Genomic DNA, 13,517 nt, shown 5'->3' with positions numbered 1-13,517 from the left:
GAACTAAGATTTTAGCAGATAGCTTCTCTGAAGCTTCTGTCTGGAATGGGAATTATGTTACTTGGTCTAAGCAGGACTTCCTCTTCAGCTGTAGTTCTGGGCTGCTGTAAGCTGGGTCCCAGGCTGAAACCTAGTATGAAGGAGGAAGATGCCTGATTCAAAAGCAATGGGAGTAAGGACCAGACTAGTATGGGGAGTAAACTGGGAGAAGGAGCCTGAGGATGACACAAAGACTATAAAGGTATGGTGGATAGCTAGGGTTGGGATGAGTGCAGAAATTGGGACCAGCTGAGCAATGTGATGGAACTGGTTGGAAAAGGACACTTGGTTGGGAGCCAGGGGTAGATGAGACAGATAGGTGTGGCAGGAAAAGAGTTTATGGAATGGGAGATTTGGTGAAAAACACATGGTAGGGGCCCATTTAGATCAGAGGATGACTGGGAAAAGACAAAGAGACAGAGAGCATGACAACACGTGGGCATTTAATGCATATTAGCCCTATTTAAGGCACTTTAAGGGTGCGTGTCTACATGTGCATGCCCTTAATGCACCTTAAAAATGGCAATTTTAGCCGAATCACACCTACATTTCATACCTACATAAAGCAAGTATCAAATTTAGGCACGATTCGTTAAAGTGCATTAACACATGTGTAGATGCAATAATACTCATTAACTCAGGGACTTTAGTGCTGGGTCTGCCCAGCCACTAGAGTGGTAGGCCAGAGCCCAGCCCCAGGGCTTCTAGCTGGCCATCTCTCCTCCTCTAGGGCTGGGCTTCTCTCTGACAGCCCCTAGCTGCAGACTATAAAAGCCTCTAGCCATTTTGTGCCTTGGGACACACATACCAGGTGCCTGGACAAGCCAACACCTGCTCCCTGCTCCTGTTCAACCCCAGCTCTGTCTGTTTGTAGACACTGTGGTGAAACGCCTCTGCCTGGCAGCTCCCTGTCCCTGCCCATGCCCCTTCCTGGTGCTGCTGGCAGTCCTCTGGGGCTGGCATCACAGGGACAGCTGTGTAGGGACCCAGAGAGCTGGCCTGGGGAGCGTGTCCAGCACATCATCCCCATCGAGTCCTAGCCCCGCTCATGTGCCCCTACCAGTCCTGAGTGCCTTGAACCCCAACTGGACCTGGGAGGAGGTGCATGACCTTGTGGCACTCTGGAGTTAGGCTGACATGCAGAGACAGTTTGTGTGGGGCAGGCGCTTGAATGCCCACATTTATCAGGCCATTTCAGTCAGTATGCATGCATAAGGCCACTCCTGGACAGTACAAAGGGTCCTTCTGAAGGCCAAGGTCTTGTGGGCACAGGGGGTGACTGACTGACTTCAGTCATTAGTCCAGTCTTGCCCAGAAGATCATGCCCTTCATGAGGGAGCTGACCCACATTTTGGCACCCCAGGAGACAGGCTGCACTCCTGTGAGTGCTACTAGCAGGAGTGGCCTGCCCTCATATACACTATGCTTTGGTGCCTTCGGTGGCACGTCATCAGAGGAGGGGACCTCGGGCCTTCAGCACCCTGCCCCACCCTTGTCCCTGGTTGCTTCATCCATTGGCAGCTTGGGGAGCCATGCCCAGCAGCTGTCTCACCCTCAGCCCAGCCCCACGCCCCACCACAAGGAGTGGCTGGCCATGCCACTGCTGGCCGCTAGCAATGCCAGCTCCTCCCTGGGCGTGCCCCCGGCCAGGCACTGAAGGCCATGGACAAAGGTGCAGCCTGATGCCGTCGCTGATGGGGAGCCCTGTGCTGAGTGGTCAGCCTTGCCAGCCAGTCATGTGGTAAGTCCTGCTCTGGGGTAGGGCCCTTCCAGTCCCCAGCCTTACCCCTGCCCCTGCTCCCTGCCTGGCCTGCCTGCACTTCTCTGGCCCCAGGTTCCCTCCCCTACAACATGCAGAGAAGTGGGACAGAGTTCAAAACTTTACTGAGCAGACTGTGTGCCTGCAGCTGGGTGAGCACAGGCTGCTCCCATGCCAAGGAAGGTGTCAATGCCAATGATGATATCCTCCTTGGCAGTGGGGGTAGAGACATGTAGTGCTGAGACAGGTAGCCCTCAAGGTGGTAGCGGAGGTTGCGGGACAGCCCAGGCTTGCTTCCCACACCAACATAGCTCAGGGTCCCAAACCAGGAGGGCAGGTGTACCCGGAGTACCAGCAGGATCAGCTGCACCAGGGCACAGTGGCTCGGGCAGCCTTCCAACTGCACAAACAGATCATTGCATACTATCTGGGGCACATGCAGCAGGGGCATGCTCGTGGTGCACCGCGGGGAGGTGGAGGAAGCCCCATGACACTTCCCTAGAGCGGCTTCCTGCAGAGAGGGCAGGGGTGTGACCAGCCCCTCACCCCAGTTGTCTGGGAGCCCCGCAGCACCCCAAGCCTGGGCACTGTGAGCCGTGCAGCAGCACAGCAGAGCGGTTGGTCTGCAGGGTGGGTGGGTCTGGAGCTGTGGCAGCAGGTGCAGTTAGCAGCCTGGCCTGGCCTGCTCTTGGAAGGGGAGGCAGGCTGCCTTCAGCCTGCACATACCAGGCTGCCAGTCCCAGGGGAGCAAGTGGGGCTGGGGGGCTCAGCCAGCAGCCACCTGAACCCAGCCTTGCCCGGACAGTTTTCAATGGACTCTGAGCACCTGCACATGGCCAACCTTTGATCTGAGGCTGGGCAACACAGGCCCCTTGGTGCACAGCATCTTATCTCTGTAATGTTGCAAACTGGCACAAAAAGCTTCTGTCTCTTGCCTCTTCAGGGCCAACAGTTGGACACGGGGGAGAGGCTGTAGGGCCCTGCAGTAGTGCCATAGCAGGGTCACTGCCACCTGCCACACCAGATGCGCTGATTGGCCAGTGGCGCACCAGGGACTGGATGCTCCTGCTCCAGTGGCTGGTGCCATCAGTTGAAAACTGGGCAGCATGGGAGCAGGCACAGCAGGAGACGCAGGAAGTGCAGGACCTGGCCTTGTGGGACGAAGACATCACCTAGTAGACTGCCTGACAGGAGGCACAGGATCGGGCGCAACAGGTGCATTAGGCCTGGCTGGAGGCCCTGGAGCAGCACCACATGGAACTGCTTGAGCAACAACTGGCCAGCCAGAGTCCCTGGGCCCTGCCCACTGCCCTGCAGCAAACCCCCACAGAGGGGGCTCTGTTGGTTGAGAGGGGAGCTTGGGCAGGTGGGGGTGGGGCTTGTGAGGGGAATAAAGGTTTTCATTACAGATGTGTGCATCCTGAAGTGGTGCTGGGTGGGGTAGTATGTGTGTGGGCAGTGAGAAAGGCAGGTGTCAGCAGGGATGACCCGGCGCTTCTCTGTGTTCTGGTGCTCCAGGTGGGCTAAAGCTGGTACAGCAGGCCTTCAGAGGTGGCCCAGGTCATCCAGAATATGTCAATCCACTGGTTATCCCATTCCTGCATCACAACACGCTTGCACCAGTGCTGGCTGGTGCAGCAGGCCCAGACGCAGCAGGGCTGGTGGAACAGGAGGGTGACGGTGGTCCCAGTGGTGGTGTCCTGGATCCTGTGGTTGATAGGGCTGGCTGGAGCAGCTGCGTGGTGGTGAGGGCTCTGGAAGGCACAGAGCCCTCACCAGTTGTACCAGTTGTCCAGCAGGCGGCTGGAGTAGGTGGGTGAGTTGGGCAGTGCTAGGTGCCCAAGCAACAGGTGCACGGAACGGTGGGTGAGCAAGACATCTGCAGCAGCTGTGAGGAGCAGGGCACCCTTTCCCTGGGTGTCAGGGCCAGCAGTTGGGTGTAACAGGTACCTGCTCTGGGCCGACCTAAATGTGGCCCGCACACCTGTTCCTGGGGCAACCGCCCACCTACTCTCCTGCCATGCCTTGTTGTTAATTGATTAATTGGTGTTAATTAGCGGGAGGCTGCCCTTGTACTGCCCCATTGCCAAGGGGCGCTATCTGCAGCTCCGTTTCCTCCCCTACACCACAGTCCACACCTCACTGATGGACTAGATGTTATGTCTCATTCTAATTATGATCTGGCCCCTTTTTTGTCCTCTCTGGGCCTCCTCAGACACGCTGCCCCCTCTCTGGGTCTCCCCAATAATGCCCCCTCTTCTGGGGTTCCTCAGCAACTGCCCCCTCTCTGGGGCTCCACACTGGGGCTTCTCAGTAACTGCTCCCTTCTCTGGGGTTTTCGCCCCTTCTCAGGGCGCTCCTCAATACTGCTGCCCTCTCTCGGGGCCTCCTCTGTCAAGCTGCCCTCTCTCAGGGTCTTCTCTGTCCAGCTGCCCTCTCTCGGGGTCACCATGCCCGCACTGGGCTTTTCAATAGGGCTGCCCCCTCTCTGGGGTTCACCGTGCCCACACTGGGGCTTCTCAGTAATGCCTCCTTTCTGGGGATTCTCAACTGCCCTTCTCTAGGGCTGGGGTCTACGCACCTGAAACGCTGCGCCCTCAGTGGCACTGGGGTCCTCCCACTCCTCTGTGAGTCCCCTATGAGGCCTCCTCCAACCCCTAATAGCCTCACCCAAACCACCAGTTACAAACAATAACACAACACAAGCCTCCTGGCTATAACATAAACATAAGCCGCCCGGCTATAACAACGTTCACTCCTACCGGAGACCCTTTATCTCTCAGCAAAGTTAGATACCGCTCCTGTTTCAGGCTTCTCCTCCCTCCCATGGCAGAGAGCTCCTTCCTCTTTGGCAGCTGGCAGGGGACTACCTCTGGCCCCAGCCCCTAGGATTTATATGGGAGCCAGGCCCTGCTCCTTCTAGTCAGCTGACCTTCTCTGGTTGCCCTGGCAACCCACAGCTGGGCTCCCTATTCCCTGCTAGGGCTTCCTCCCTAGCAGTTTCCCCTCTGGGAGCAGGGCACCTCAGTGCTCTGTGACACTGGGGCAGCCAGGGCTGGGAAATGCAGCTGCAACAGGAGCAGAGCAGGCATTTGTTTCTGTCTCCTGCCTTTGTCTCTGCCATGCTGATGCTCTGGCACAGGAAGCATCAGTCCAGAGGTCACAGTGCGGAGGGTGTGATTTTACAATGACTGCCAAGTGCTGGCAGCCATGTGCCCTGAGGCTGGAGCTCCTCTCAGTGCCCACAGGGGCACTTGGCAGGGCTGAACTGACCTGGGACTAAAGTTAGTCACAAGTCCCACCACATCTAGACACCTGCCAAAAAACATTTAATATGCATTAGCTTAATGTGCATTACATTTAAGCCCACTTAAATTCACGTGTAGAAACTTCCAGAGAGGAGAGTGGGGAAGGAGGTGAGTGGAAAGAAACTGAGGTTAAATACAGAGGAGTTTCTGAGGACATCAACAGATGTGCAGCTCCCTGCTGTAACTCATGGCACTTCACAGGAAGTGCCACGATTGACAGTGAGCGCCCTCACCCCAACAAACTTTCACTGTTGGGTCCAGGGAGGGGGGTGGAGAATTGAATTCCCCTAGCCACGTCCCTCCTCCCAGCCGCGGTGCTGTTTTCAGAATGGGAATGAGGGGAGGAGGCTCGGTTTGAGGTTTGTCCAGCCCATGCCGGGGGGAGATGGGGGTGGATTGGAGCCTCTCTGCACTGGGAGCAGGGCTGGGCTCATGCAGCCCAGCCCTGCTCCTAGGCAGGCTCTGACAGAAGTTAATGAAGGTACTCCACTTTGGAGCTCCTTCATCTGAACCCTTTTGTAATGAGGGTTCATTTGTTACGTGATTAGGCACTTATTAAGCATTCTGCAGCTGTGCTCTTCTGTCAGGGCACAGCTGTAGAACATTTTCAAGGGGCTGATCATGTGACAAAATATCACTTCTGTCAACACCCTTAGGGAACAAGAAGGACTGGCTGGGCAGGGAGATAAAGATAAGGATTAGGATCTTGAGGAATAGAGACTGGGGCTGACAACAGGGAGAGAGTAAGCATGGGACAAGGACCTAGGTGTGGAGAAAGATGCACTATGTTACAGCATGACAAAAGATGTTGGATTTGTGAGAAACAGGTAACTGGGTCTATGACTGCTAGAGTACGTTCTCCCTCCAGAGCTTGAACTAGCAAACAGGAATCTTGATTCTCATCTTTTGGGGGACCAAAAACAGATACCTGTGAGCTCCACTAGTAAAATGTATGTTCTCTTCCATTCTAGTGTTGGTTGGCATAGAAAAAAAATATAGTGCTATTGCTGTAAATTACTCCCTTAGTTTAACTGGCAGAGTTTTTTGTTGTTTCTAAGGCCCAATTCTACTGATATCACTGTAGTAATCGGTCTGATGCTACATGATGGAATTTTTTTTTGTGTAAACTTAGAAAATTATACACACAAGGCATGCCATGGTAAATTTGTACAGGAAACTTAAATTAGCATTTCCTAACATCTGTATATTCACCTTCCAATGTTAATGATTTAAGATTTGTGGATTGGTGTTATGCAAGTGAACTATGAAGAGTTTTGACCATTTGTATGTGTTTGTGTTTTATAAAATGGAGGCTGTGTTGATTTATATTGTGTTTTCCACATATTTGTTTTTTTACAGATCTCAGTTTTCAAGCAGCTTCTCAAATTAAATCGACCCCTGTTTATGATGCCTTAAAGGTAATGAAAGACATTGCACAGAACTTCCCTGTAAAGGCCAGGTATGATAACATTGCTTTTTATGGTGATATTAATTATCATTTGATGTTTGTTTTTGAATTTAATGAACATTGTAGAAATGTATATCCAAATCATGCAAGGAGATAATGGTGCTTATATAGTTTCTTTTGCATAGATTTCAGATTAATTCAGTGAGAGAATTGTCAGAAAGGCTAATCTTGTAAAGGTTGTGTAAACAGTCTTTTGTCTGGATACATGAGATACCATGTTTTCAATTTTAAGGCCTATTCACACTTCCTGGTGTGAATTTTTTTTCTTACATGACTAGTCCTGGTGACTTCAGTGGGGATCTATCTACTCGTGGAAGAAATACTATACAAATAATGTTAACAGACTTGTATTCTGAGTGTTGTACATTATTATGTTGCTCATTAGCAAAAGATCTCCCCAATACTTTTTCAACATTTCAAGAAAACAGAAAGTATATAAGGACCGGGAGTTTTACAGGCTTTCTTCATTACAGAAAATAATGTTCTTTGTCATACTGCTGTAGCAGTGCCAGTATAAAAGGTTACTGTTCCTGTGTTGTGACCATGCCTTGTAACTTTGAGGAATTATTTATCTATGACAGGCACTGTGTATGACAGCTTGTCCTACAATTATTTTTGTCAACTACTGAGTTATATAGGAAGCAAAATAGGGTTACCCTCTAGGCTAGGGACAGACATTACACATAAACTGGTTTAAGTGATCAGAAACTGGTTTAAGCCTGTAACAGAACAGACGTTCAATGCACATAAACCAGTTTGAAAATGGCTGAAACTGGGTTGAGATAAACCTGGTTGAATGTAGTATCAGACTTAACTGATTTGGCTCAAACTGGTTTATGGAATGTCTGTCCCAGACCCCTTCCTGGTTTAACTAAAACTAGAGTCCTGCATTATCCCAGATGCTTTTTAGTCCTGGGTGGGTCTCTCTGCTATAGAGCAGGGCTGACCCTGTCCCTCTGCTCCCTGGCTGGAGCTCTGGCAGAGACTGCAGGTACAGCAGGGTCTGCCTAACTTCCACTTGCCCACCACCCCTCACCATTCCCTGTTCAAGCAGGGATTCCCCAACTTCCCTCCCCTCCCCTCCCCGACAGCACGGACAGTAGCCAGCATGTGGTATGCTAGCTAATGCTGAGAGTTGTCTGTGTAATGCAGAAAAGACAAAGGCAGACAGGACAGTGTCCCTTAGGGCTTTTTGGAGCTTATCAACAGATCAACGGGTAATGTCCCTCTGTTCCTTCCTTGGAAAAGCTGTTTAAGAAGAGCTTGAACTAATGAGAGAGGCTTTTGTTTTCTTGATGGGGTGCTAAATGCTGCTAAATGCAGGGAGTTACTTTAAATGCAGGGAGTTGTTTAACTTTCTTTATTGTCTTCACTGATTTTCTGTAAAAGAAAGGAATACTGCAATGTAACATTAATGGTCCTTTGCTTTCATTTAATTGTACAGGAGAGTAAATAAGTTTTAAAGTTCTGTTTTTTTAAAGGCAGACTTTCAACTTAAAATAAACAAGTAAAATAACAAAAAAATACAGATAAAAGTATTACAGGTATTACAGCAGTCCAGACACTTACAGCTGTTTCTGGCTTGATAACCATGTTTAGCTATTTTTTAAAAGTATTTGTCTCCCTTTTTGCTGTGTGAAAAACCCATACAAATCATAAAGTAGACAGTCTTTGTGAAAATAATTATAAACAAAACAAATTTATATAAATATTAATTACTAGTAATCTCAGACATTACTGTAAGTCACAAATAACTCCATTTAACCAGTAAAACTGGAGTAAATGAGTGCTGATACAGGCTCATATTCTATAAAACAAAACATATTGCCTTTCTTAATTTACCTTACTAATAACCCTTTATGTAGTTATTTTGAAAGCATTGTAATAATACAATTAATTTTAATTTCTTTTTTTCATTTTAGTCAGTTTGAACAATGATAGTAGACCAGTCATTTTTCAGCTGTCAGGTATCAGCAGATTTCTGCAGGTTGCGAATAGGAAGTAGTGTATACCAGTAATTCTCAACCAAGGTGCTGCGGCCATGTACAGTGCCACACAGTATTACCATTTTTGGGTGTGCAAAAACCTACATGATTCATAAGATAAACCCAGAGATTTCAAGTTGAAATTCATAGTGTCAAAAAACATCCTGACCTGTTGTGGTCTTCTTGACTACTTTGCAACAGATGAATTGGTCCATTCTTTTTCTATAGTCAAAAACCAAATGAAAATTAAAAGCTGGGATTTTCTGAGGGGCACCTTCAGCATAAAAAGGTTGAGAGTCAGTGGCATAGACAAATTTTAACTTCAAAACAAAAATTGTAATTACTGAAATTGAAATTAAAAAGTTGTATTTGTACTCAGAAATGGTCTTTAGACTGTTTCTAAATATGCAGCTGCTTTGAAAATCCCTTTTCTTAGCCTTTCCAGTGAGGAGCCTTGTTTTCATGCCTCACTCCATTTCCCAGCAGTATGGTTACCCTGAGATAGTGTTTTACAAATGTAATTTCTGTACATTTAACAATTATGCAGATGATGTGACAAGAGAGCTATTTCTAATATGTTTTATGAAAATTAATTTTATAGGCTTTTTGTTGTTTGAAACACCATGTACTAGTTTATAACAATCTTGCTGTTGTATACAATATAATAATGCACAGCACTAGTAATAATATGGGTTTCCTGACATCCATCCTAATGGCTCGACATATAGCAGTTAATGATTCATTAATATGTCTTTTTTACTTACTTTATTACAAAAAAGCCTCAAAGCATTGAAGCTCCCACTTTACTAATATATGTAACTTTTATGTTCCTTTTAATGTCACATCAGCTTTATCTTTTCCTTTCCCCTTTCACTTTTTTTACACCCACTTCCTCTTTAGAGTTTAAGCTCTTTGGGCAGGGTTTATGTTGTATTTTATATGTGCCAAGAACAATGAGAGACTAATCCTGATTGTGGTTTATAGGGCTTTTTTAATACAAAAAATAATAAGCTACAAATGATGCTGAATATGATGATATACAAACGAGACAAGCATTTTCTTTTTAAACAATGACTAATTACACAAAAATTATTTGAAACTAATGCTATAAAGCTAGAATGGTAGTTGCTAGGTTGGTATTGCTACACAATTTACTTTTTTGGTTTTCAACCTCTTAATGTGCCCTACTTATTTAATGTCTGAGTTATTCCTTTGGATAAATTAACTCTCAGTAATAATTCCCATCAATTACAGAAATACTTTATGATAGGGAAAATGTTATATAAGCTCTGTGGTGTTTATAATGCTGCTTATTGCTGGTAGCAGGCTCCCTTAAAGCAGTGTCCTGCAGAGCAAACTGTTTCCAGGCTTCTAGATTAATGGTGTTATGTCCTTAACTTTGTCCTCCATTTTTTCAACTGGGTGTTTAGCTGGCATTTCTAATTTAGATTCAAGTTTTCCTGTCAGTCTTTGGTGTTATATTTTCTTCTTTTTTAATCTTTCATATGAATCAGAATTTACGTTTTTTGAAAAAAAAAGTATAGATTTTCATTCTTGCCCCTCTGCCCTACCATTTATACTGTTTATTAAAATAGTTCACACAGGTTGGTAGCAGGATATTTATTAAGATCGTTTATGTGCATGGAAATATGTGGTGGTATGGTTATAAAGCCTTTGTCAGGGTGATTTGGGGATGGCTGAGAAGTGAAGGCATGAGTTGAGGTATGTTTGTCATCCTCAAACATGTACCAGTTATCTTTATACAGCACCATTCTGTATTTTTATGCTGTTGTCTTTGATGTTGCAGAATTTGAATTCCTCCTCACTGCTTATGACAGGCAGAACGATGACTAATGACCATCTAGGAATACTTTGTCCTTTCCAGCTCTCACTTCTATTTTTCCAATTTGATTTCTGCTTCATTCATAAAGTGATTTTCCTTTGTGTTGTTTGGCCACCATTTTCTTTCATTAGTGAAAGTGTGGAATAAGATAAAGCTATATAAAATAATAATAATAACAACAACAATAATAATAATAATATCAGCTATGTTTGCAACTATTTGGCTTTAAGTTTTATTTGCTTTTTACTGTGAGAAGAGTTTCCTGCCAAGGTAGATCAAAGCAGTAACAGAATCAGTTTTTAGGGAGGAGATAGAAAAATCTAGACTTCTCAGCTTGCCCAAATTGAAGCAAACCTCATTTGTGGGAGCAAAGATCTTCCTCATCAGGCAACAAAGGGAAATTGTTTACTGTGACTCTTACTAGGTTAGGTGTTTCACTAAGGCTGCTGATCGATATTCAGTTAAAGGTGTGATAGGATTGAGCCACAGACCCAACAATTGCACCTGCTGCCATGCCACACATTCATGACAAGAGCCGTGATTGTGGTTTGGGGATCAGATCCCAATTGTGCCCCATTGCCAGTTCAGGAGGAGCCCAGGACCATGATACTAGGCTTCCCCTGAACTGGCAGGTAATTGCCTATGCTTCATGAATTTTATTATAACTTCACTGGGTGGCCAGTGCACTCATGTTTCAGAGCACCAGTCAGATGATTGGGAGCAATGCAAATGTAAACGTCTGCAGCTTTACCCAGCTTGTCATCTGAAGATTTGCTAACTCCACTCAATCCCGTCATCCAAATCAGTAATGTATGAGGTTACCTCTAGGAGGATTCATGTCAGAGCTGAACCAAGTTACTTCTTTGTTTTTCTGTGCCATTGTGCTAGGATAATATTTCTTGATACCTAAAATAAAAATGGCTTGGTAGGGTCCTTAGTTTGCTTATTTATTTTTGGATTTTGATTCTCCACATTTTCTTAAAAGCCCAGATCCACAGATAATGTTGCTGAAATAACTGCAGTTATGTGTTAAAGCATAAGATTTAATCATGTAAAAGACAAAATGAAGTAAAAAAGTACAATATTTCTTTCTAACTGTGGTATCTAACCATCAGTGATAATTGGCATTGTCAGAAAAAAGTATGCAACCAAATTTTGGTGAAATTAAATTGCCTGCTTGGGTCTTATATTTACAAATGAAACCCATTCATCATAACATCATGAAAGATAAAGTTAAAAGAGCTTTCTTAAACATTAAAGGAGACAAACCATGTTTACTCTGAATACAGGATAAAAGCCATTAATAACTAAGGAAACCTATGATTAATAATTTGTGTTTGCTATTGTGTCACTTTCAGTGCTGTTGTAGAGTATTACAAACACTTATGGCACCTTGCTTTATGACGATAAGATACTTTATTTTTTCTTTTTATTGTTACAACAATTTTTCAGATTAGTAAACTGAGGCACTGAAGTTAAGTAATTAACCCAAGATGGCAAATTGAATGGCTGAGTTGGGAACGGAATCCAGAAATCTCAATCCCAAACCCCTTCTATAATCAGCAGGGATCCTGGTTTTCTCTGATAAAAAAAATCCCCAATTGTAATAAATTGTAAAAAGTAAATTGTAAAAAGTAGCCTCAAATCCACATTTTTCCTTGATTAAAATGAAACAACACTAATCTATTTTTGTAAGTGCTCATTCTTCACATTTTTCATTTTCAGTAGGACAAAATTTTAAAATGGGGATTCCCCAAGCCACTTTTATTTTGTTACCTAAATATAGAGTTTGATGCCTATCTCAAAACATCCAAGTTTCAAATTTTGGACTTGATAATAGTTTGGATAGTGAAATAATATCACTGGTTCTGATATGTTAGATAGTCTATAAAGCAGGGACATCAAACTTGTTTGACCCGTCGGAGCTTCCTATGGTCTGGATCCAGATTGCAGGGTTTCCCATGGCCTGGATGTCCTGTGAGCAGCAGCATTAATTCCCATGCCTGCCCGAACCATTGTTTCAGTGCAGAAGCCAGAGAGTTAATGTTGCTTCTGTTTGTCTTCTTTTCTCCCTGCCTTCAATTTTAGTCAGCAGGGAAGACTCAAAACTGCATTTTTAGTGGTGGGTGTAGTAGTGTGGAGAGGGCAAGTGGTTTTAACTCCTTTGGTTCCAGAATCACGCAGAAGCAGCTGCTCTGGCAGCTGCAAGGATTAACATCAGCCCCACAGGGGCTCTGGCATCCATGGCAACAAGCACTATGGCCTCAATCCAGCCCTCAGAGCTGAGCATCCCCACCCATGAAAACACCTGCAGGCCAAATGACTGAACTCCATGGGCCAGATTCAGCCTGTGGGCCACATGTTTAACACTTCTGCTTTAAAATAATTACAGAGAATGTTGAGTAATGTTGGAGCTACCTTATGCTTAAGTCAACAGCTGGGAAATTGTTCAGGTTGATTTTAAGCCCTTAAAACACCATATATATGATAAAGAAGAATACTTGTTTAAATATAAAATAGTTGAGTGATATCAGTATTTTATTCTTGCAGATCTTTGACCAGAGTTCCTGTAAACCAACAAATGAAAAATGAAATAGAGGAAAATCAGAAGGTTTGCCAGTTTTTTTAATTATGCATGAAGTGACTATCGATTTAATAAGATTTCCTTATTAGCAAAGCATATTACAACTTATTTCTAATGATGAAGAATAAATTACCATATTTTATCACATATACATGTCCTGGAATATAATATGCACCTTGTTTTTGAAAAGCAGAATATTTTTTCCCAGTGTTATAGCTGCATAGAGCAGAGACAGAGCCCAATTTTTATATGACTCATCCTCCCTTTCCTACTTAACTAAAGCTTAAATAGGTGCTAGTGGATAGCAGAATTGCCTTAAGAAAGGTTGGCTTGATTAATGGAACATTAAGACCATTAAAACAAAGAGATGATCATTAACATCTCTGCAGTAAAGAATGATGAACCATTAAGTCAATTGACTCCCTTTGCTGCCTGAATAATAATGCCACAGCTGCTGCACTGTGGAGCAGGATAAAGCAGGGTATTTTTTTCCAGTTAGAAAATCAGCTTTTCTGCTTAATACGTGCATTC

At 44.9% G+C, this 13,517-nt stretch overlaps 1 protein-coding gene across 2 annotated transcripts in view; it reads left to right on the top strand.

Moving 5' to 3' along the window:
• The window catches only part of UGGT2 (UDP-glucose glycoprotein glucosyltransferase 2), a 235,857-nt gene that overhangs the window by 52,617 nt on the left and 169,723 nt on the right, over positions 1 to 13,517 (top strand). For both annotated transcript variants that reach the window (XM_025200352.1, XM_025200351.1), the window contains exons 9-10: positions 6,466 to 6,565; positions 12,953 to 13,013. In XM_025200352.1, the coding sequence (XP_025056137.1) occupies positions 6,466 to 6,565; positions 12,953 to 13,013 (161 nt within the window). The remainder of the gene's footprint in view (positions 1 to 6,465; positions 6,566 to 12,952; positions 13,014 to 13,517) is intronic.

The sequence above is a fragment of the Alligator sinensis genome, unplaced genomic scaffold, assembly GCF_000455745.1.
Source record: "Alligator sinensis unplaced genomic scaffold, ASM45574v1 scaffold740_1, whole genome shotgun sequence".
NCBI lineage: Eukaryota > Metazoa > Chordata > Crocodylia > Alligatoridae > Alligator > Alligator sinensis.
The sequence above is the reverse complement of the archived record's forward strand: the minus strand, read 5'-3'. Positions and strand labels throughout refer to the sequence as shown.